At 52.6% G+C, this 23,072-nt stretch overlaps 1 protein-coding gene across 3 annotated transcripts in view; it reads right to left on the bottom strand.

Annotated features, from left to right (window-relative positions):
* Positions 1-23,072, bottom strand: part of POC1A (POC1 centriolar protein A) — a 95,341-nt gene that overhangs the window by 71,138 nt on the left and 1,131 nt on the right. For 2 of the 3 annotated variants that reach the window (XM_032650375.1, XM_032650373.1), the window contains exons 2-6: positions 22,853-23,026; positions 4,872-5,175; positions 2,057-2,141; positions 885-1,056; positions 351-530 (exon numbers count right to left, since the gene is read on the bottom strand). In XM_032650375.1, coding sequence (XP_032506266.1) covers positions 351-530; positions 885-1,056; positions 2,057-2,141; positions 4,872-5,093 — 659 coding nt within the window. In that variant the 5' untranslated portion in view covers positions 5,094-5,175; positions 22,853-23,026. The remainder of the gene's footprint in view (positions 1-350; positions 531-884; positions 1,057-2,056; positions 2,142-4,871; positions 5,176-22,852; positions 23,027-23,072) is intronic. The other variant, XM_032650374.1, reaches the window with a different exon arrangement.

Raw genomic sequence — 23,072 nt, 5'->3', positions numbered from 1 at the left:
GTTAGAAGAAAGCGTCTAGTGGTGGTACTGACGTTATCTTGTTGTTGTTGCTATTGCTAATAAGTGGCCCCTGATGACTCACCTTGGGCTGCAACAGCACAGACGTCAGGGGTCAGTCGTGGCTGACAACGGACTAACTTACTTGTCGTGCATTAGCTCAGTGAAGCTTGGACAACTTACAATGTGAGAACTATTATTGTTCTTTTTCACACATAAGGAAGTTGAGGTTCAGGAAGATAAAGATTGGCTAAGTAACTCATCCAAGGTCATGGTGCTAGCACCTGGCAACTCCTCTGTGCCCTCCAACCCCTGGGGTCCCTCCAGCAGTCTCCAGGTAGGACACTACTCACTTGGCACAGCGGACCCAGTTGATGTGCTGGCTCAGGGAGAACAGGAATTTCTGGCGATGAGTTGACCACACCTTGACTGTCTTGTCGTCGGAGGCTGTCACGAAGGACTGGCCATCGCTGCAGAAATGGATGCTCCTCACTGTGGCCATGTGTGCACGAAACACGGTTGACTCGCCTTTGCTGCAGGGATGGGTATCCAGAGTCAGGAAACCCATAAACCCATAAGAGCAACAGAAGGGCACATCGAAGCCCTCCCCACCACTCAGAACCCTCCCAAAGTAAATCCAGGCTTGAGTGCCTCAGTCCCCAAAAAGGGAAGCCAGAGCCTCACCCAAGTGCAGGCAGCGTCGGTGGGATCCCTTCCAGGATGGCTGAGGTCAGCCCAGGATCTCCCTATTGGCCCTGAGGGGAGGGCCCCGACTGAAGCCCCAGCTTCTGATGTTAACCTCCTCGGAAGTGGGGCAGATGTGCCACTGTGACCAGTCCAGCACTAGGGCCCAGACTCAGACAAGCCCCTCCAAGTCTTTAACTCACACGTTGGGTACCCAGATGCGGACAGTCTTGTCACGGGAGCCTGAGGCAAGCAGGTGTCCCGAAGGGGAGAAGTTCACACAGGTGACGGTGTCCTTGTGGCCGGCGAAGCGGTAGGCACGTGACTGGGGTTTCATGTGCCACACCATGAGGCATGAGTCCATGGAGCCACTGGCTGAGGAGAGAGCAGATGCCATGACGCTCGGCTCAAGCAGGCCTGGAGCCTCCACCAGGATGCTGGAGACGGGCGGGGGGTGGGGTGCGGGCAGCAGGGACAGCCCAGCTCTGCCTTCTCCATGGGGACAGGCCACACCTCCAGTGACTGCTGAGCAGGAGCTCGGAGAGCCTAGGGCCTGTCACCACTCCAGGCAGCGGGCCCACACAGCAACCAGACCTGGGCTGTAACCGAGGGTCCCGGGTCTCCCCACAGACACACTCTGCGGCTCGAGAGAGCAAGTCCTCGCAAAACTGGGGAGCCAGCTCAATCCAGTGGCCATTTTACCATTAAGAGGACCCATCAGAAGCCTAGTGGAGGTCCCCAGAACAGACCAAAAATGACTTGTTTCCTCTTCATCTCCAGCATATATCACGAGACCAGCAGCTTCTGGCAGGGGACCTTGACCATTGGATGAAGGGGGAGCCTCATCCATAGAAACAAGAAAGCTGCAGCCGTGACAGCTGTGTATGAACCCCCAGGTGGCCAAGGAGGGAGCACTCAGCTGCAGCATAAGGGCAGTGGGGGGAGGGGAGCACCCAGCTCTGCCCCCCATCCTTCTCAGTGGTGGGCGTCTTCAACAAGGAGGTGTGCCCATGGTACTGTGGACAACAGAATCAATAAAGACCCAAGGAAAAAGCCACTGTTTAGGGCTCATTCTGCAGGCCAGGCCTGAGAGGTGGATGGGGTGTGCACGGAAAAGCCCAGAACCGGGTCCTAACCTCAAAGGCTGTGTGACCTTAGCAAGGCCCCCAACCTTTCCGAGCCTCACACTCCACATGCAGAATGGAGCTCATAAAGCCTAGCGCCCAGAGAGCAGGCCGGCTGAAGCAGGAGGTAGGTCTAGACAAAGCACCTGGGTCCTCGCTGTGCCCCGCTCCCCCCACGCCACACCTCCCAGGTAGAAACGTGACCTTCTCAGCTCATAACCTAGTGCCTAGAATAAGATGCCTCTTCTTACCCAGCTGCTTCGTGTTGAGACTGAAGTCCACACAGGTAACTGCATCCCGGTGGCCCTTAAAATGCCTCTCCAGCGAGGGGTCCTCCTGAGGGATAGCCAGGGTCAAATATGTGAAGCCTAGATGAGGAAGGGGCTTCCCCAGGGCCAAGACTCTTCCTATAACAGCCAGCAGCATTTAAAAATGCTCAAGGCATGGGCTTCCCTGGTGGCGCAGTGGTTGAGAGCCAATGCAAGGGGACACGGGTTTGTGCCCCAGTCTGGGAAGATCCCACATGCTGCGGAGCAGCTGGGCCCATGAGCCATGGCTGCTGAGCCTGCGCGTCCGGAGCCTGTGCTCTGCAACGGGAGAGGCCACAACAGTGAGAGGCCCGCGTACAGAAAAAAAAAAAAAAAAGCTCAAGGCATGATCTTGTATATAGAAAATCCTAAGGAATCACTAAAAAATCTATTAGAACTAATAAACAAGTTCAGCAAGCTTACAGGATACAAAATCAATATACAAAAATCAAGTACACCAACAATGAACAATGTGAAAAATAAAAGTATGATAACAATTCCATTTATGATACATAAAAAAGAACAAAATACTTAGGAATAACTTAACAAAAGAAGTGCAAGACATATGAGAACTAAAAAACATCATTGAAAGAAGTATAGAAAGACCTAGATAAATGGAAAGACATCCCATGTTCATAGTTTGGAAAACTTAATATTGTTAAGATGAAATACTCCTCAAATAGATCTACAGAGTGAACAGAATCCCTTTCAAAATCTCAGATGCCTTTTTTTTGCAGAAATTGACAAGCTCATCCTAAAATCACATAAAATGTAAAACAGCCAGAATCGAAAACACTGTTTAAAAATAAAAACAAAAACCAGTCACTGTAGAAAGCAATTTGGTAGTTCTGCAAAAAGTTAAGCACAGAGTTATCAAATGATCCAGCAATTGTAGGTAAATACCCATAAGAGTTGAAAGCATTTTCACACAAAAACTTGTACACAAATGTTCATAGCAGGATTATTCATAATGGCCCAAAAGTGGACAAACCTTAATGTTCATCAACAGATAAATGGATAAACAAAATGTGGTATATCCATACAACAGAATATTATTCAGTCATAAAAAGGAATGAACTACTGACACATGCTACAACACAGATAAACCTTGAAAACATTATGCTAAGTGAAAAAAGCCAGACACCAAAGGCCACATTTTGTCTGATTCCATTTATATGAAATGTCCAGAATAGGCAAATCTATAAAGATAGAAAATAGATTAGTGGTTGACAGGGACTGGGCGGGGGCGGCCGAGGGGGGGCAGTCACGAAGAAGGGGAGCAACTGCTTAATGGGTATGGGTTTCTCTTTGGGGTGACAAAAATGTTCTGGAAATAGACAGTGATGGTTACACAATATTGTGAGTGTACTAAAAACCACTAAATTTTACACTTCAAAAGGGTAAATTTTATGGTATGTGAATAATATCTCAATAAAGTTATTTTTCGAAAGACCCAAGAGAAAATGGGGACTTTCAGCACCCCCATCTCAGGAATCAGATCCTATACCTTCAGTCCCACTGCGGACCGGCCAGTGAACCCAAAGGTCAGCCCTGAATAAGCCCCCAGTGGCTTTACGACCACCTCCACTCCACCCAACATCAGAGAAGCAGTAGCTTCGGAAGACATGGAGATAATATTCCAGAGATTCTCTCCATCCAACAGCAATTCATGTTGAAGAGTTATAGTCCAGCCATGCAGACATCTCCCCCTACCCCAAATATCTTAAACCTCAAAGAAGCATTTTGGGGGCACCAGGGAGCCCAGCAAAGCCTCCTCTTGAGGAAAAAACAGCCTTGGGGCAGAACAAGGACTGCAGGGAGCTGTAACCAGAACAAAGGCTCCCGTGGCCCCTTGCCCAGCTCCACCCCCCAACACACCAGCCTGAGTCCTCCTTTCAACAAGAGAAGGAATGGCAGCTGGAGGAGGGCAGAGAACTGAGCAGAAACTGCTCCACCTGAACTTGTTGGAAGAATAAGGGTAAAACAGTGCACCCTCTAGAGGCAAGTTCAGATCCGCCCCTAACCAGGGGACGCCTGAAATCTCCCAACACCCTCTCTTCCAATCCCACAGGCTTGTTGGCTCCTCATCTTCCCCAAAGGTGGTTTATATATTGGGGTGGGGGGTCAAACACCACTAGAGATCAAAAGGCCTAGTTCCTAGTCTGAGCCCTCTGCTCACATGCCCAGACACCCAAGGAAGCCAACAGGCCACCACCCAGCGTCCTTGACTTTCAACCCAGCCAGAGGACCAGGCAGGTTCAGGTTTAAAACAACCTCTCAAAAAGAGGGGCTTTGGAGTGCTCCCCTCTGGCCTCACGAAGAACCTGGGACTCAGAGAGGGCAGTCTGGCCCAGGTCACACTGCAGGCCTGGGCCGTCCCGGGCATCCCGGGGGCCTGCTGTTCCCACACGTCGGAACAGGGTGCACCCTCAACAAACCCCCATTCAGCCATCCACTGCTCAGGATAAGGAGACAGAAGCCAGAGAGGCCCGGCGCTGGCCGCAGGTCACACCTCCAGTCGGGACATACAAGTGTCTCCCCCGCTAGAGGGAGATGCAAATCCTGGGGGCAGAGGCTGGTTTCTTAGCCCCATTAGCCCGAACAGAGCCTGGCTCGCAGGAGGCGTTCACCAGGTGCCCGTACTCAAGTGCCCCCTGCACAGACAGTAAACTGGGGCCAGAGAAGACCGGCTTGGAACCCTCCGTCCGGCTAGGCGGGGAGACTAAAGCCCGGGCGGCCGCAGCTGGCAGGAACTTACCAGGCAGGGTGCGGCCATGGCGGGGCCAGGGGCGTCCAAGGCGCCAGAGGAGCCCGAAGAAGCAGCGGCTGCAGTTGCGTCCCGTTCAGTTTCCGCGCCCCCAACCGCCGCCAATAGCAACGCGGGTCGCTTCGCCTCGCCCCGCCCACCGCGGTTAAAGGAGACGCGGCGCCTCGGCTTTTTGCCCCCCGACTGGAAGGAGAGCTGTATGGCCGGCTCCATGGTCTCTGCGTCCAGCGCCCCCAGGCCAGGCAGTGTACAGACGGCGCCGCCAAAGGCCTCTGTCCACCGTCACTCATTACCCCTGAGAAATTAAAAAGTCCAGGATGAGAGGTTCGCCCCACCGACCCGTAGCCGGGCTAACGCGACGGCGAGCACAGTCTTCTGGGAAATGCAGTTCCAAGACGCCCTCATCCTTGTGTCTGGAGGAAAGTGGGACTACATTTCCCAAGATGCCATGAGGGCGGGGCCATGAATAACCCGAAGCGAACGCTTTAAGGATCCCGGAAGTGGAGATGCTTAAAGCGTTCACTTTGGGATAATTGTGGCTCGTTGTGATTGAGTCCTCTTCAAGCGCCCGCGAGGCCGGCTTTTCTCTCAGTACCCCATTAAAAGCCAATTATTCACCCTTCGGGAATTCTTTAAGTAGTTCGCTCTTCCGAACGCGCTTAAAACAGGCGTCGATTTAAAAGAACACTAGTCACTCGGAATCACACCCTTGGAGTGGAGAGGCCTGGGTTCTATTCTCAGTTCTTGCCCTGATTCGCTGCGTGACCTCGGGAAAAATAACCCTGCTCTGTGGACCTCAGTTTCCCCATTTGTGACATGAGAGGGTGTGACGCAGCCTGGCCCTCTCAGGACCCTCAGCCCTGAGCAGCCGTTGTAAATTACAAGTTTAAAAGAGGAGACAATCCAAGGGCCTGGCCGCCAGAGGTCGTCCTTGCTCACTTTCTTGGGTCTCTAGACCTTCCCGCTCGACCGCCCACCCCACCCTACCCCCGCCCTCGCCACAGCACGCACACGCGCGCGCACACACACACACACACACACACACACACACACACACCCCTACCTCACTCTGGGCATCTTCCCAACCTGGACCTGATCTGGACTGGACATTTGTCAAGATTTGGGAACATTGTGTCACCTCTCTGGTTAAGTGTGGATTGGCCATACTTCAACACTGATTAAGATTTGGCCAGGCCCTGAGGTTTCTCAGGACATCCTGAGACCTAAGATGGTGTGTCCCTAGACCTGCAAACCAGAGCCCAATTCAGTGAACTCAGAGACTGGCAGTGGGGGGGAGCTGGCATGTGGAAGAGTGAGTCTCTTCTTTGGACCTGGAAGGTTTGGGGCCAGACCCAAGAAATAGACACATTTAATCCCATCTTCGCTGTGGTTTGGCTTAAAACTGGTTCCTGTATGTTAGAAATGTTCAGGCTCACTTAACTTATACAATATGAAATTCCACTTAAAACATGTATAGTATCACTTACACACACCCGAAATTGTTCAGCACTGTTCAAATGACAATTTTCAAGCCTTCCCACCAATGTTTGCATCTTATTCAGCTATTCTCTTGCCTACTGGACAAACATTTAAAGTGAAAACATTAAGGAAGAAAAAAATTTAAACACAGAAAAATATATCTATTACACATAAGGGTTCAATCATTCTTGTTGTTGGTGGTGTTTTTGGTTTTGTTTTGTTTTGTTGTCAATTTTAGCTATAGAACACCCATGGTTTACAGGAGTTCATAATCTACATAACTAAATTTATGAAACCCTTCTGTAAAATGATTTTCAAATGTCAGGTCTGCTCAAAGCGAGAGGCACTGGAAGATTTTACTCATCCTTGCTGGTCTTTCCAGATCCCACTGTCTGCTATCCTTACCCCTCAGGGAGGAGCAGCTGGGGATGCCCCACTCCCTCTTGCTCATTTACTCGCCATAAGAATGCAGAGTTCAGCTCTGCCAAAACCACATAGACAACCTAGGATACAACACTGGCACAGCCTGCATAAACCAAGATTGGTGCCTCCATGTTCTGATGGAGCAGTCCCCACCCCATGCCACCTCGACCAGATTGGACTCCATTTCTGACTGGGGCCTCCATGGGAGGGGGGAACACTCAGTGCTGGAAGAGCTTTAATACTGGGGGGCTCCATGCTGAGGCAGCTCAAAGAGAGCTTCTTTTCCAAGCCCCCCTATGGCAGAGATGTCTCTATCCTGGTACAAAGCCCACACTCAGGGCCCCCTGTGAGGGCCTCTCACCCTGTCATCACTCCCAGACTCCCTGCCCAAGGGCCACATGTCCCCTCCTAGGGCTGAGGTGAGCCAAAAGAGACTGCTCATAGATGCAGCTCTGGTACCAGGTCTCCCTGTTGTGGGAGTGACCCCTGCAGGGTGACCCTCCCCAGGAAGACCCATTGTAATTCTGGGCCTCAGGAGAACCCGCTGTGAAATTAGCGTGCCCCTGCAGGTCAGCCTTCTATATGGTAGGCCCACCCCAAAGTGGGGAGAGGTCCCATGGAGCCCCAAGCCTTCAACCTCGCCTAGCCCTGCTCCTCCATCCCATAGCAGTGGCCACTCTGAGTAAGCATCCAGCTTGGGCCTGTCCTTGCATGTTGCAAACAGTGGGTAGCATGACTAAAGTTGCCACAGCAATTCCTGGGACAGTGATGTCAAGGGTCCCAGGGGTCCCTGGGACCGGTTTCCAGAAAGACACAGAGCTGGCCAGTAGCCACATTCCACACCATCCACTGAAGTCAGATAGGGATGCCTCTGGGTACTTCTACCCACCTCCCATAAGCATGACAGGCATGATGCATGGCCTCTCTCCCACAGCCTCAAGCAACCCTGTGAGAGATGCTGGGCCTCCTTTTCACACTGTCCAGAGAGATGGGAAGGGGCCAGGGCAGCCCAACTGTGGTAAGAGAGGGAATTCCACAAAACTGAGCCCCACCCCCCAACCTTGGCTCTGCACACATGGGCTGGAAGCGGGATGCAGACACTCACAAAAAGTCTGAATTCAATTTGAACCGTTTAGAGAAACCTTTCCAGTAGACAATGCAAACAGGGCTTCGGAGCAGTTCTCAGCCCTGGCTGCCATTCAGAACCTCTGCAGGTGGGGCCAGGCACCAGTGTTTCTTAAAAGCTCTCCAGGTGAGTCTAGTGCGCAGCCAAGGCTGAGAACAGCCCCTCTAGATCAGTGTGACTGAGAGAACCTTCTGTGACGATGGAAATGTTCTGTAATCACACTGACCAACTGGTCACATGTGACTATCCAGCACTTGAAATGTGGCTACCGTGCCTAAGGAACAGAATTTTAAATTTTATCCAATTTTAATTAATTGAAATGTAAACAGCCATATGTGGCTAGTGGCTACCGTATTGGACTGCACAGCCCTAGGCTATGGACTGGCTCTGTGGCCATGGGCAAGTCATGGAGCCTCTAGGACTTCAGTCTCCTGGTGAGGCCGCTAAGGAACTCAGTGTCCTGTCCACAGTAGCCAGAGCAAATCTTGGTCCCCATGTCCCACTGCCCACCTGAGGGGGGTTTTGTGACACCAGCCCAAACCCAGGGAAACTGGTCAAGCTAGAAGAATGCAGGCCACAGCTCCTCAGGCCCCCTAGCAGATTTTACTGGCTGCCCCCAGAGCATTTGGGGTGGGAAGATAGGGCCAGGTACCCATGAAATCAGAGGATAATCAGATTTCCCTCCTCCAGGGAGCCCTGAATTGTGGTGTGGTGAACCAGCCTGGAATAGTGCCAGCTATAAAATAACTGATGATTTTCATTTACCAAAGGTCACTGTACACCAAAAGCCATGTGAAGGTTTAGCTACAACCCCAGGAGTAGTACAATATTATGCCCATTTTACTGATGGGGAAACTGATGCACAGAGTTACTAAATGGGGAGCCAGGATTGCGAACCCAAGTCTGTCTGTCTGCACAGCCTGAACCGTTAATCCTAACAAATACAGGAAGAAGAACTAAGAATCCTTAAATAGTTCAGGGCCCGGTAAAACTTAAGAGGGCCTCAAGACTTTACCCCCAATAGCAGGGATGGAGGCCAAAACAGTCCCAAGGCAGTGAACCCCACATTAGAAAGTCCTTTGTTGTCTCATATTTTATCTTAAACTGTCAAGTAAGTTTAGCATCTACTCTTCTTTTCCATATCTTTTTAATATCAAATTAATGTTTTAATGATGGACCAGTTAATGCCAAGTCACACTGATATTCAGGAAGATGCCCCAGTTTATCCTGTGGTTTTATGACCTGCCCCCATCCTCAGTTTGAGAAGCAGGGCCATAGAAGGGTCATTCAGCTGCTTATCAAAGGGAGTGGGACTGCCAAGACCAGGACCACAGGGGTCCTAGAGCACAGGGTTTCCAGAGTCTAGGTGCAGCTGGTTTAAATACCAATTCCCAGACCAGCCATAGAGTCTGACTCCATGGATCTGGGTGGGGCTGGGAGCCCACATTTATAACAAGCCCCTGGGATTGTGACATGGTGGTCCCAGGACCTGATAAAGAAACCCTGGGCACCATAGTGCCTGGACAGCTCCATCCTACCCTCGAGGAGCCAGGGGACTGTCACTCAGCTACGATGCCTTGGCCAGGGATCCGGACTCGACAAGCCCTAGCTCTGACCCCAACCTGCTCTGTGATCCCATCTCAGGTCTCAGGTTCCCCATGGGTACAACAAGGACATCCATAGGTGACCTCTAGGGCACTTCTGGCCTCAATGGGTGGATGTGGTCAGCTGGAAGAGGAAGGGCTGGAGGCAATCGTAGGCAAGGCCCCTTGGTCTCCCTTCCTCATCATGTCACATTGGCCTCCCTCGTGCTCAGACCCTCCAGAGGGCCTGTGCGCTGGCTGTTCCCTCTGTCTGGCTGCTCTTCCCCCAGCTCATCGCTTTGCTCACTCACGGTCTTTCGGGCCTTGGCCTGGACATCACCCCTTCAGAGACACCTCTGCCAGCCCCACCCCAGACACTCCTCATGCCTCCATCCCCTTCACTGCTTATATGCTGGAGCTTTCTCATCTATCTCCCCTGGGCTATGAGCTCTGTGCAAGCAGGAACCACACCCTGCTGATCACAGGGGGCTCCTGGGCACTCAGCCCTGGCTTGGCACCGGAAAAAGTCACCAAACTTGTGTGACAATTCAATCCCTGGAACCACCACTGGGCCTGAGGAACACCAGGAAATCCTTCCTAAGGTCCCCAGTGATGCTGGGACTCACGGAGGGCTTGCTATGGGGTCAGGAGCAGACAATTCTATTCCACAAGCATCTGTGGAATGCCAGCTGTGTGCCCCACCCTGTTCTGGGGTCCCCAGGCATTATGGAGGGTCATGGGGGAGGCAGGTGATGAACCAGAGCCTCTGCTCCAGGAAAACCAGAGAGCGAAAGGGCCACCAAGCAGGCTGAGCCCTCTGTGTGTCCTTCCAGGTGTTCTGGCTCAGCACTGACGGTGTCCCTCTGTTGGCAGGATTGGGGGGCTTCCAGGAGAAGGCGCATGTGGGGATTTGAAGTAGAAGCAGGATGGGGTTTTCTTGTGAGGATCCAAGTGCTTTCAGAGGGAGGGTCCTGTCAGTTCATTCTGGTCCCCTCTCAAGAGCATATGGAATGGATGAAGGTGTGTGACTGTGTGTCTGTGTATGCCCACGTGTGCCTCTGAGTGCTTGTAGGTGATTGTGTGTCTGTTGTACATGTGCGCATGCCTATGGGAGATACTCGAGGTGTGTACCTGTGCCTGTGTATCTTGGTTCGGGTTCCTCCAGAAGCTGAGAAAGGATTCAAGGTTAATTCATTTATTTGGGAGGTGACTCTAGAAAACACCAGTAGGGAGTGGGAGTGGGAGACAAAGGATGGAGAGCATCCAGTGAAGGGCATTATTAAGCAAGTTACCACCTCAGGTGACCAGAACCCAAGGTCACTGGAGAGCCTGTGACCCAATACAGAATGTGCCTCAGGGTCATTTCACCTGAGGTGAGGGAGTCGAGGGTTTATCCACCCACACTCGACAGCCTGGAATTTCCAGCCAGTCCTACACCAGGCCTAGGGTCTTCTGGGGCAAAGAAAGCCCTCAGCACAGGGTCTCTGGTACTGGCAGTAAGAAGTCAGGCTTGTGGGCCCCAAAATGGTCAGTAAGGAGGGAGCAGGTAGAGCGCCGACACCAGCTGCTACACCACATGTCTACGCTCCTGTGTATGAGCCACTGCCCAGTTACATCACATGGATGCATGGACTCCAATGACCTCTCCTTGTGCAAACCTTCACTGGGCCAGAGGAAGGCTATTGCAACATCAAATGAGCTATGTATGGCCTTGCTCTCCTTCCCTTTCCTGAACAGGCTGGCTCAGGATTTGTCAAACCATGCCAGGCCTCCGCCAAATTTGGCTGAGCAGACCTGGACCTGCTTTGGGCAGTGGCAGCTTCTGCCCTTGGGCCAGGGTGGAGGTGGCGGAGAGGGGAGTCAAATGGGCTGGGGGCAGGGAGATGGGGGAGGCCTTCTCTACTGCAGAGAAGGCAACCGGGGCCTCCTCTGTCTGAACCTTGCTGCCCACAGGAGCCTGGACAGTGGCCTCAAATGCCACTCGGGGGCAGTGGGGCCTGCTCATAGCTTGGGGTGCCAGGGAGGGGGTGCAGTCAGCACTCCCCTTTAGAGGGTCCATCCTGAACAGGGCTGGAGGGGGAGAGGTCTGGGGACAGAGGCCTGGCCGTGGAGATCTGGGAGCAGCAGGAAGAAGGGGTGTGACCACGGGGAGATCGTGACTGCACAGAGATGCACAGGAGGATCCAGAGTCCGGGCCGTGGAGTACAAGAACTCCCACGTGGACAGCTGAGAGCAGCACCAAGGACTGAGGCTATGTGGGGTCTGAGGGGACAGTGAGGGGCACCCCTGAAATCTGCTGGGGAAGGTAAGACTGGAGCTTGGGGAAGCCAGGACATGGAGGAGTTTTAGGAGCTAGTGAAGAAGACTAGCGGCCCCCAGCTGGGAGGGGATGGGGTCTCCCCTGAGGCTGCAGGGGGTGGGGTGCTATAGTGGGTCAGGGAATGGAGCCAAGGGGGGTCCGTAGGGGAGAGGCTGAGCCCACAGGCTTGAAGTTGTGCAGATCTGGGTTCCAATTCCATGTGCAACACTGACTTGCTGTGTACCTGTGGGCAAGAGCTTAACCTCTCTGAGCTTTATTTCCTTGTGTAAAATGGATATCCTAACAGAAACTAGGTGTATTAGTTTCCCAGGGCTGCTGTAACAAGACACCACAAACTGGGTGGCTAAAAACAGCAGAAATTTATCCTTTCCTACTTCTGGAGGCTAGAAGTCACAAAGCAAGGTGTTGGCAGGGTCCTTCCAAAGCCTCTAGGGGAGGAAACTTCCTTGCTTCTGGTAGACCCAGGGGTTCAGCTTGTGGAGCGTAACTCCAATCTCTGTCTCCTTCTTCATATGGCCTTCCTCTCTATGTGCCTCTGGGTCCAAATTTCCCTCTTCTTGTAAGGACACAGTTATGGGATTAGGACCCACCCTCATCCAGTATGGCCTCATTTTAACCTCGTTACGTTTTTAACGACCCTATTTCCTAATAAAGTCACATTCACAGGTACTGGGGAGTTAGGACTTCAACATATCTTTTGGGGGAACACAACCCTACGGCATAGGGTTGCAGTAGGATTAAACCACAGGCCTGGCACGGTCAGCTCTCAATAAATGGTAGGGACTTCCCTGGTGGCACAGTGGTTAAGAATCCTCCTGCCAATGCAGGGGACACAGGTTCAAGCCCTGGTCCGGGAAGATCCCACATGCTGCGGAGCAACGAAACCCGTGCGCCACAACTACCGAGCCTGCGCTCTAGAGCCCGCAAGTCACAACTACAGAAGCCTGCCTGCCTAGAGCCTGTGCTCCGCAACAAGAGAAGCCACCACAATTAGAAGCTGCACACCAACACAAAGAGTAGCCCCCGCTCACCACAACTAGAGAAAGCCCGCCTGCAGCAACGAAGACCCAACGCAGCCAAAAATAAATAAATTAAATAAATAAATTTTTAAAAATAAATTGTAGCTGAAAAAAGAAAATTTCCACTTATAAACTGAATAATTTGTGGGGATGAACTGTACAGCATGGTGACTATAGGTAATGATACGTATTGCGTATTTGAACATAGGAGAGTGGATATTGAAAGTTCTCATCACAAGAAAAATAATTTTGGGGGAACTGTGTATGGCAACAAATGTTAACTGACTTATCATGGTGATCATTTTGCAACACATACAAATATCGAATCTTTACATTGTACACCTGAAACTAATATAATGCTTTGTCAATTAAAAAAACGAAGAAGGGCAAGCAGGGGTGGAGGGTGGAGGTACAGGAGCGCAGACTGCAGACTTTTCCTGCACCTGCACCCATGTGTGTGGGCAGATATGGACACATGGGAAGCAGGACACTGCTCATGGAGTTGCACCCAGGAGGGCCGGGATGAGTGACCTAGAGACCTCAGCCTGCAGTCCACTGGCCGGGCAGAGCCATTCAAAGCAAGGCTCAGGACCTGATGCCAGTTCCCTGGGCAGGAGGACCCTGAAGTCAAAGCCTTGCTTGTCAGGGACTTCCCTGGAGGTCTAGTGGTTAAGACTCCATGCTTCCACTGCAGGGGGCACGGGTTTGATTCCTGGTCAGGGAACTAAGGCCCCACATGCCACGCGGCACAGCCAAAAATAATAATAATAAATATTTAGGAATAGTTAAATAAATAAATTAAAAAGCCTTGCTTGTCAGAAGATTCCTTGGGAGTCCTGAGCAAGGCCACCACTGACATCATGGGCAAATTCATGGACTATCCCAACACCCAAGGCTGCCTAAACCCACAGCCTTGACATGACAGGGGAGGACTGTGGGTGTACAGCCAGCACAGCCATTTTCGGAGGGAGGCAGAACACAGACTCAGACAGGCCCCAGGGACTCCAGTGCAGATTCTGGGCAGCTACCCCGCAGACCTCACAGAGGACTAGGTCAGAGGGGAGTCTGCCATTCCAGGTGTGGTCCCAGAAGCACCACCTGAGAACTTGTAGAAATGCAGATTCTCGGGTACGCTGCTGAATCTGGAGCCCTGGGGTGGGGCACAGAGTGAGTGGTCCACGGATTACTGGTGCCCCCCAAGCAGCCTTGCCCCAGTGCTCCCAGCCCACCAGAGGCTCTGAGAAGAAAGCGTGGGTGGGAAATGGGACCCACACTATCACCCCCCAACACCACCCTGAATGCTCTGGCAGCACACACCCTGCCAAAACCCACAAACAAGAAACCGGTTCACCTTTGTTCAGCCCAGCTGAGTTATATAATATGCTTTCCTAACTTAACCACAGAACATTTTTTTCAGAGAACACCTATTAAACAGCCTGAACGCAGACCAGAGCCACCTCAGGTGCACTTCCATGTATCTTCTCTGGTCTCCTGCCTGTGCCTAACACGCAACTGCCCTTTAGAAAGTGCACGAATGTCCCAAGGTGACGCTGACTGGACTCGGGTGATTTACAAACCACTAACATTTCCCAAGCTCCCAAGGGGGACGTACTGACCTCATAGCCCTGACCTCATCAGGGATGCAGGTGGGGGAAGGGACAGCGAGGACACAACCCAGGGAGCTAGTGAGCACTCGGGGTGGGGGGACGGTAAGGGTGAGAGGTGAAGCACCATGCACAACCCTATGACCCTACGCTGCCCAGCCCATGTGTGTGTGACACCGCGTATCACCATGGTGCATGGTGGCGGTCCTTGTATGTCTGCCGGCAACAAGTGTGGCTTTTGCACCTACATGTGGCTTTTTCATGTGTGTTGCTGTCCCTATGACTAGAGTGGCTGGGCATGTGGCTGTGCACGAGGGAATGTTAGTGACTCTGGCACCTGTGGGCCTGGGACCATGTGTGAATTTGAGAGATATCCAGTGTGTGCACCTGTGAGTGTGACCAGCAGGCTGCCCTGGCCCCAAGAACTCCCAAACCTGAGCTGTCATTTCAGAGCTGCCAGCAATTTTCTGTCTGCTAAGACATGGGCAGGCTGTGGAAAACTATGTTCTAAATGTAGTTACCCAGATATAAAGTGGGAGCGCTGCCACGCAGAGCCATGGTCATCTGATGTGCTGGCCACAGAGGCAACAGGAGAAGGACCAGGAGAGAGGCTTAGGGTCTGCGATGGGGAAGACTTGCCACCTGCCCTCCATCTGTCCCGCAGCCCTTACCCCGGCCCAGCCCCACGGGGCCTCAGCTGGGTCCTGACCACACACGCGGTCCGCAGACCAGGACCAGGATCAAAGACAGCCAGCTCCAGGGTGAACACAGAGGACGGCGTGGAGGAAGATGGCATGGACCCCGGGGAGGGCCCTGTGAGTCTGTGCATGGACGAGGTGGGGTGCAGTGGTAGGGTGCTCGCAGATCTCACCGGGGCAGACTCATGCAAATGCCAAAGCAACCGAGTGCCTGGTAACGACCTTGCTCAGATTCTCCTGCCCATCTCTGCACTATCTGCTGACCAGCCATCGGCTTCCCACTTTCCACACTTACCTCTTTGCTGACACAACTTGCCCACAAGCTGCCCCCAGCTCTGGGGCCTGAGAAACCACCACACACATGCATTCACACACAGTCCATGGAGAATCCTTGTCTATTTACCCACTCCATTCATTCATGCATGTGTACATGCACTCATTCATTCACCAAATGCTCATGGAGCACCTCCTCTGAACCACCAGCTCTGCTGACCCCTCTAGTCCCCCAGGCCCCGCCAAGTCAAAGCAATGAAGGCAAAGTCCCAACGGACCTCCATGTGGGTAGCTCAGAAAAGAGGAAGCTAGGGGCCGGGTGGGATGGTGGCCGTTAGCTGGAGGGAAGCTCTAAGCTGGTGTCACAACCAGGTCTTTGTATCAAGCCGGATGGGCTCTGGAGGTTGGGTAAATGCCATGACTGCCCTCCCCTGACCCCAGGCTCCCCTGACTGGACCTGGCACTTCACTCTGCCTGAAGCCCAGGGTCTGTCTCACCTAGGATTGACCCCAAGGCTTCAAGCTGTCCCCCAATCCCACACCCCACAGAACGAGGTCCACCTCTCTGTTAGCTCTTGGGGCCCCTCAGTTGGGCCCAGGCTGCCTTTGCTGCCCCTCATGCTCATTCTCACCAGCTACACCAGCCTCTGTGACTTCAATGGGGGTTTGGAGGCCTTCCAGCTCCTCCCCACTCTCCCTCCTCAGGGTCCTCAAAGGCCTAGAGAGCCCGAGCCCATCTTCCAAGTACTGCCCACTTCCCCCAACTTGTCATCCATGTGTCCTCGTTTGCATTTTGCTCATAATGATAGCAATATAATGAGACGTATCCAACACCTCCTTGGTGCCTGGCACGATGGGTGATATTTCCAACTGCCTATATCATGAAGCGCAGTGACTGGAGCTGGAAGCAACCAAGGTCATGGATCCCCAGCCCGGCCTCCTCCTCCCCAACATCACCTGGTTGGCTCTTCTCATTCTTCAGGACTCACCTGGAATGTCCCATCCTCAGGAGTCCTCTCCAAGCCCCCAAATAAAGCAGTCCCTGTTCTGGCCACTCAAACCACCTGTGTGAGCTCTCGCTCTCATGTGATCACGTGTTTGGATGGGCTTGTGTTTACATCTGTCTCCCCCACTAGACTGTCTACTCCATGAGAGCAGGACTGCATCTGTCTTGTTCACAGCCGCTACCCTGGGACCTAGTTCAATGCCTGGTAAACAGTAAGTACACAATAAGTATTTGCTGAATGAGTAAACCTATTTATCTATCTTTTGAAAACAACCTCACTCCAGCAAGAATCTGAGGTTGTTTATAAGAATGCATACAATTCTATATGAGAGAAAAAACAAAGTTGGAATCAAAGATTTTGACCTTCTCTACAAACAATAAATGCAGGAGAGGTTGTGGAGAAAAGGGAACCCTCCTACACTGTTGGGGGAAATGTAAATTGGCACAGCTACTATGGAGAACAGTATGGAGTTTCCTTAAAAAACGAAAAATAGGGCTTCCCTGGTGGCGCAGTGGTTGAGAGTCCACCTGCCAATGCAGGGGACACTGGTTTGTGCCCCGGTCCGGGAAGATCCCACATGCCGCGGAGCAGCTAGGCCCGTGAGCCATGGCCGCTGAGCCTGCGCGTCCGGAGACTGTGCTCCACAACGGGAGAGGCCACAACAGTGAGAGGCCCACGTACCGCAAAAAAAAAAAAAAAAAAAAAAAAATCTGGATGTGAGGCTTTTCTTGAAAAATGGGAGGAAGGCCTGGCCACACCGGGCTGTGTTCCTTGAGATGACAATGACCAGAGCTGAGATGGGGCCTCCCCTCAGCCCAGGGGGTGCAGGGCATGCACTGCCTCACCCCATCTGGCCTCTGTGGGCCTCTGTGCTGCTGACCCCAGGTCTATGCTGCAAAGAGATTAGCTTGCAAGGTCTGCAGAGTGCAGAGCGGGGCTGAGAAGGCTTCCCTAAGGTGAAGGGAAGCCATCTCTCCTGGTTGATTTCACTCACGATGACTCTAAAAGCCACAGCACAGTCACCACAGTTTTAGGGCTGGTGAATGTTGACATGTCACAAGCCTGTTAGTCTTGCACAAGAATCAGTTAACTCAGTACCCGCCAGGCCCCAACAGTGCCTCTGGTCTCACCCCCAACCAGAGCTTGAGGGCTTTAATTAAACCCAAAGGGAACCCCTGGAGCGAGGGAGCCACGAGCAGCCCCTTGGGCAATGAGGTGGGTGACAGGGCAAGGACATATTGGGAGAGGCAGGAAGGCAGCCCTGGCTCTAATCTTGACTCCAGCTCTGAAACTTTGGACAAGTCACTTCTCCAAGACTCCGTTCCCTCATCTGTATCCAACAGCTGATACTAACTGCATACCGTTTCCAGGGGCTGGTCCCTCCCCCAAGCATGGAGGCAGGGTCTCAGGGAGTCCTCGTGTCAATCTTGTCCATAGAAAGTATCCCAGTCAGGGGTCTCCAAAGAGACAGAACCAATAAGATATATATTTAGCATATATGGAGAGAGAGAGATTTCATTTTAAGGAATTGGCTCATATGATTGTGGAGGCTGGCAAATCTGAAATTTGTATGGCAGGCCAGGAGGCTGGAAACTCAGGCAGAATTTCTATATTACAGCTTGGAGCAGAAGTCCTTCTCCAGGAAACCTCAGGTTTTGCTCTTAAGGCCTTCAGCTGACTGTATGAGGCCCACCCACATTATCAAGGATAACCTCCTTTACTTAAATTACAGATGTTAATCGCATGTACAAAATACCTTCACAGCCACATCCAGACCAGTGTTTAAACAAACAATAGGCAACATCGCCTAGCCAAGTTGACACATAACATTTAACCAACACAGAACGCATTATTTCCTTTTGCGCATGAGGAAATTGAAGCTCAGAGAGGCTGTGCCACACACTTAAGGCTAAGGAGCACAGAGGGATGGAGCTGGGAGGTGAACACGAGCCAGAGTCGGCTCCACTCTGAGGATAGGGCTGCGGGTGGCTACTCCACACGGGGCGTGTGAGGATCAGATAGGAAAATGCACAGAAGTGCATGGGACCATGTCTATGGTAGGGACAGAAATCAATAGTGCAGTGGGTGGTATTAGAGAATTACTGTTAGTACTGAGAAAGGACAGAATGGCGTGGGAACAGGGAAAGGAGGTAGAGGAGTGTTGCTCCACCCCATGAGGGATGGGTTCTAGAGTGTAGGGCAGAGAACCTACAGCCCCCGGGCCCCCCAAGGAGGAGGGGGGCAGAAGGTGGACTCCAGCAGGCTACGAAGTCCAGAGCCTCTGACCCACATGCAGGGGACAGAGAGGGAGCACAGTGTCGCCAGCGTGTGGGGTCAGAAAGAAGTCTCGCCTCCTGAGGCTGTGGCTGGTTGCCCAGACGTTCCTGGAAGTGGGTGATTTCCCCTAAGGGTCCAGCTGGCTGGCTCCTTGGCTGGTCACTGCCATGTGCCCACCCTAACTGGACCAACACCCAGAGGTAGAGAAAAGCTTCCACTGAGACCTGAAACCCTTAGACACAGTCCCAGCCTCATTCCTCCCAGCTTCCTTAATCTCCCCGGGGTGGAGCGCTAGATCAGAGGCAGAAGGCCAGCAAGTCAGCCATGTTCTCCACCTGCTGGCTGTGTGACCTTGGGCAAGTCACTTAACCATTTTGAACTTGGGTCCAACGTATGTGGCTAATCATTACACAGACCTAGAGGTCTGCTTCGGGGCTAGAGGGCTGCTTTGCCAGGACCAGGCTAAACATCTGAATAGAGCTGTTGCCAAACATCTGAATAGAGCTGTTACTTGTTGCCATACTTGTTCATTATAGTATCATCCTCCCTGGCCTTCTTTTTACGCCTGTCCACCCAGCACCACTTCGCAGAGCCTCGCTCACTCTCTCCCCCATCCTCCCTTCCTTTTTCCAGCTCCCACATCTTCTGGTCAGAATGTGTGCTGGGTAGGCTTTTAAATGCCTCCATGGCCAGAGAGAAATGAAGTCCCTTGCCTTGGTTGATAATCGCAGTGTTGATAACAGTGGGATTCTGGCAATGGTTGGTTGGGACTCTGACCCCCGCCCTCCCCTCTGCCACATACCTCATCCTTCTCCCTCTTGCCTCCAGCCTCCCTGGCCCCCTAAGTCCCTCCTCCACACCAGGCTCCTCTAGCCTCCCCAGAGGGCCCCTCAGCCTGGCTGCTCCATCAGAGGCGGTATCTCATTGATACCAAGTCCCAGTTCCAAGGTGGGTCCCCCCCTCCCCACTACTGTCCATCCCAGGCCCCTTGCCCACACTGGTCACAGCCTGTAATGGTTCCTTTCCTGGGATGCCTCCCCAGCAGCCCAGGGCAGGGAGCGAGGCTCCTTCACACTGTGCATCCAGCACCAGCTGGAGGAGGCAGGCTTAGCCTGCTCCCTTCACCCCCCATCACCACTCCATCACCTCAGGGGGCCTGCTCTGGCCTGACCTGCAGGCAGGGGCTGGGGGTGAGGACAAGCACTGGGGAACCCACTTCTGGGCCAGCCTGATTCTTCCCCTCAGCCCGCAACCCTCCTCCAGAGGCTGAGGGCAAAACAGCCTAGTGTGTGGGCTAGAAAGCAGGACACCTGGATCCCTTTGCAGCACAAACCTCACTTGCTGTGTGGCCTTGAGCAAGTCCTCTCCCCTCTCTGGGTCTTAGTCATCCCGGCTCTAAAATGGGTTAGGGCTACAGACACACACTCAGAGGTCTGCAAGGCCAGACAGTTGTCACTGCTTGGACATCACATGTCCACAGGGTTGGGGACCCACTGAAGGGAGCGCTGGTGGAGAAGTGGAGAGAGCACGTCCTGCCTGGGCCAGCCCAGGGGCTCCAGGTCTGCTGAGTCCTCAAGAGAAGCTGGAAATCTGAGTTTCAATTTAACGATCTCCTGACTGCAAAATCTTGACAACTAATTCACATGTTTAAAAGCACTGTGTGGGGACTTCCCTGGTGGTGCAATGGATAAGACTCCACGCTCCCAATGCAGGGGCCCCGGGTTTGATCCCTGGTCAGGGAACTAGATCCCACATGCATGCCGCAACTAAGAGTTCGCATGCCACAACCAAGGAGCCTGCCTGCCGCAACTAAGACCTGGTGAAACCAAATAAATTAATTAATTAAAAAAATAAAAGCACCTTGTGGGTCAAACAGAACATGTCTGGGCCACAGTTTGTGGGTGGTAGACTAGAAGGCTAGGTTCCAGGGCCCTCTGGGGCTCTCTGGAAGGATAGTGTTTGCTCTGGGGGCATTTCCTGCTCTCATTTGGCAAGAGGGTGGCGTGCTGTTCCTTGTGTACCACCCCAGACCTGCTTCCTGGAGCATTTGATGGCTTTGCTCCACTCTGGCCTCTTTCCCTGACTAGTCAATCGGAGTCCACCCCTTGACCTGTAGATGGCTTCACAAACACAGGCCCAGGCCTGCCCCAGGTAGGCCAGAGCCTGAGAGGGTTCCAAAGGCAGGGTCAGCATAAGGCAGGTGTTGGGGGCCTCAGAACCCTCTTGCCCCGCCCAATCCCCAAATTCCTATCATAACTCCCGGGCCCTATCACTGTAAACCCTGGAGCTCATGTTTCCAACCCTCAGGGCAGACCTGAGCTGTTTCTAGAAACTCTAGCCACTCTGCAAAGCTGGCCCCTCACCCACCACTATTCAGACAGGGACTGACACCCCAAGGAGCACTGTTGGGCCAAGGCCAAGGCCACACTGACCATGAGCAGCACAGGCTGAAGGTTTTGTCTGTCTCTAAAACTGTCTCATGTCCATTCGGGTCTCCTCGAGGTGAAGGCTAGCAAGATTTCTCAGCTGGCTGGCAGATGTGGAAAATGAGGTCCAGAGGAAAGCAGTAAGCTTGCTCAAGGTCCCTGGGCTGCGTGATCCTTATAGAGGGGCACTGCTAAAAATAGTTCCTGGAACCCAGAGTGGAAAAGGATGAATCCTGGGGCTAGCGTCAACGTTTTTCTTTTGCCTTGATCCCTGGGCAGATGCTGTATGCAGCAGCCCCTGAGGGTGAAGATGACGCAGACGGGGCAGAGAGTGGGGAGGAAGGAGAAAGTCAGGGAGGCCAGATCCCAGCATCATCCCCAGAACGGAGCCTGACCTTGCCTGAACTCCGGAGGCTTGGGCTCCCCTGCCCAGGGCCGGGGTGATAAGATGAGTTTATATCGCAGCTCTGAGGAGAGAGGCAAGACAGGATTGAGGGAGAGAAAAGAGAGGGAAGGAAAAATCACGGGGTAGGGAGAGGGGAGTAAGAATGCTAAACCTAGGAGAGGGACGACAACTTTGCCAGAATGGGGCCCACCCAGACTCATCACTGAGGCAGGAGGGGCACTCCCACTTCACAGATGCAATATCTGAGGCTTAGGGCATGGGGTAATTTGCCCAAGATCCCAGAATCAGAAAGTAGCACAGTCAAGATTAGAATTCATGGCTTTAGCCTTTGCCCTTCAATCAAGGTCTCAAACTGGAAACCACTCAGGCAGCACTTCCCAAAATGTGGCCCCAATATACCCTACCCTTGCATTACCAGGAGGGAGCCTGGTTAAAATGCAGATTCCTGGGTCAGAATCAAAGGGGCATGGCCCAGGAATATGCATTTTGACCAGTGCCCTGCTGGTGGTTCTTTGAGACCTAACACTGGGAAGCTCTGTGGCTCTCTTTTGGCTTTTCTGGTCTGACTTCCTAGCCCTACATCCTAGCTGCACCCCTGCAGCCAAGCTATTCAAACTGAGTCACCCTGCCCTCCAGGACAGAACTGGGCCTTTCCCATTCAATGACTCACCCACCAGTCTCCCAGTCCCATATAGACCCACCCTTCCAGCCAGTACCTCTCTTCTGGAAGCCTTCCTTGTGGCTGGGATTCCCCTCTCCTTCAGTTTGTGTTGAAGTAATATTGGGTTGGCCCAATAGTTCGTTTGGGTTTCCCATAACATCTTACGGAAAAACCCTAACGAACTTTTGGGCCAACCCAATAGCCTCCTCCTCCCTCTGGAATTATTTACAACATCCTATTTTACTTTCCGGGTGGATCTGCTTTGTTTCCCAACCTTTTCCTCTATTAAACAGGAAACTCCCAGAGGACTAGAAACTTATTGGTTTAAACAATAAGCCTCTGAAATCCATGACTTCACTTGACCCTCTGCCGACCACAAGTGGCAAGGCTGGGAGAGCTTTACAATGAGGAAATGGAGACTTAGAGTGATTGTAGCCTACCTAAGACCAAATAAGATTGAGCCAGGGTTAGAACCCATGTCCAGCTCCGATGTCCAGTTCTTTCTGCTTCTGCTTTGCCTCTGATCACTCAAACAGCTCTGCGACGCGGGCAGAACAGGGATTATGATCCCATTGCTCAGATAAGGAAAAGTGAGGCCCAGAGATGGACAAAGCACTCAATACCATCTTTACCCTGTTTTGGCTGCACTTGGGTCTGACCTTTTCTCTTACCCTCTCTCCGGCTGTTGGGCACTGCCCAGGACCCCTCAGCAGGACGGGGCAGAGCTGAACTCTGGGTTCCCAGGCAAAGCCCTCATCCTGGACCCCTGGAACGGTCCCAGTGCCACTCCAGACCCCGGTGCCTCCTCTTCAGGTGGAGACTCGCCTCACCTGCCTTGCAGCTGGCTGGAGATTCAAAGAGAGGGAATTGGGAAATACCTGGACACACCTT

The sequence above is a fragment of the Phocoena sinus genome, chromosome 11 (genome assembly GCF_008692025.1).
Source record: "Phocoena sinus isolate mPhoSin1 chromosome 11, mPhoSin1.pri, whole genome shotgun sequence".
In the NCBI taxonomy this organism is placed as follows: domain Eukaryota; kingdom Metazoa; phylum Chordata; class Mammalia; order Artiodactyla; family Phocoenidae; genus Phocoena; species Phocoena sinus.
This window is presented reverse-complemented; position numbering and strand designations above follow the sequence as displayed.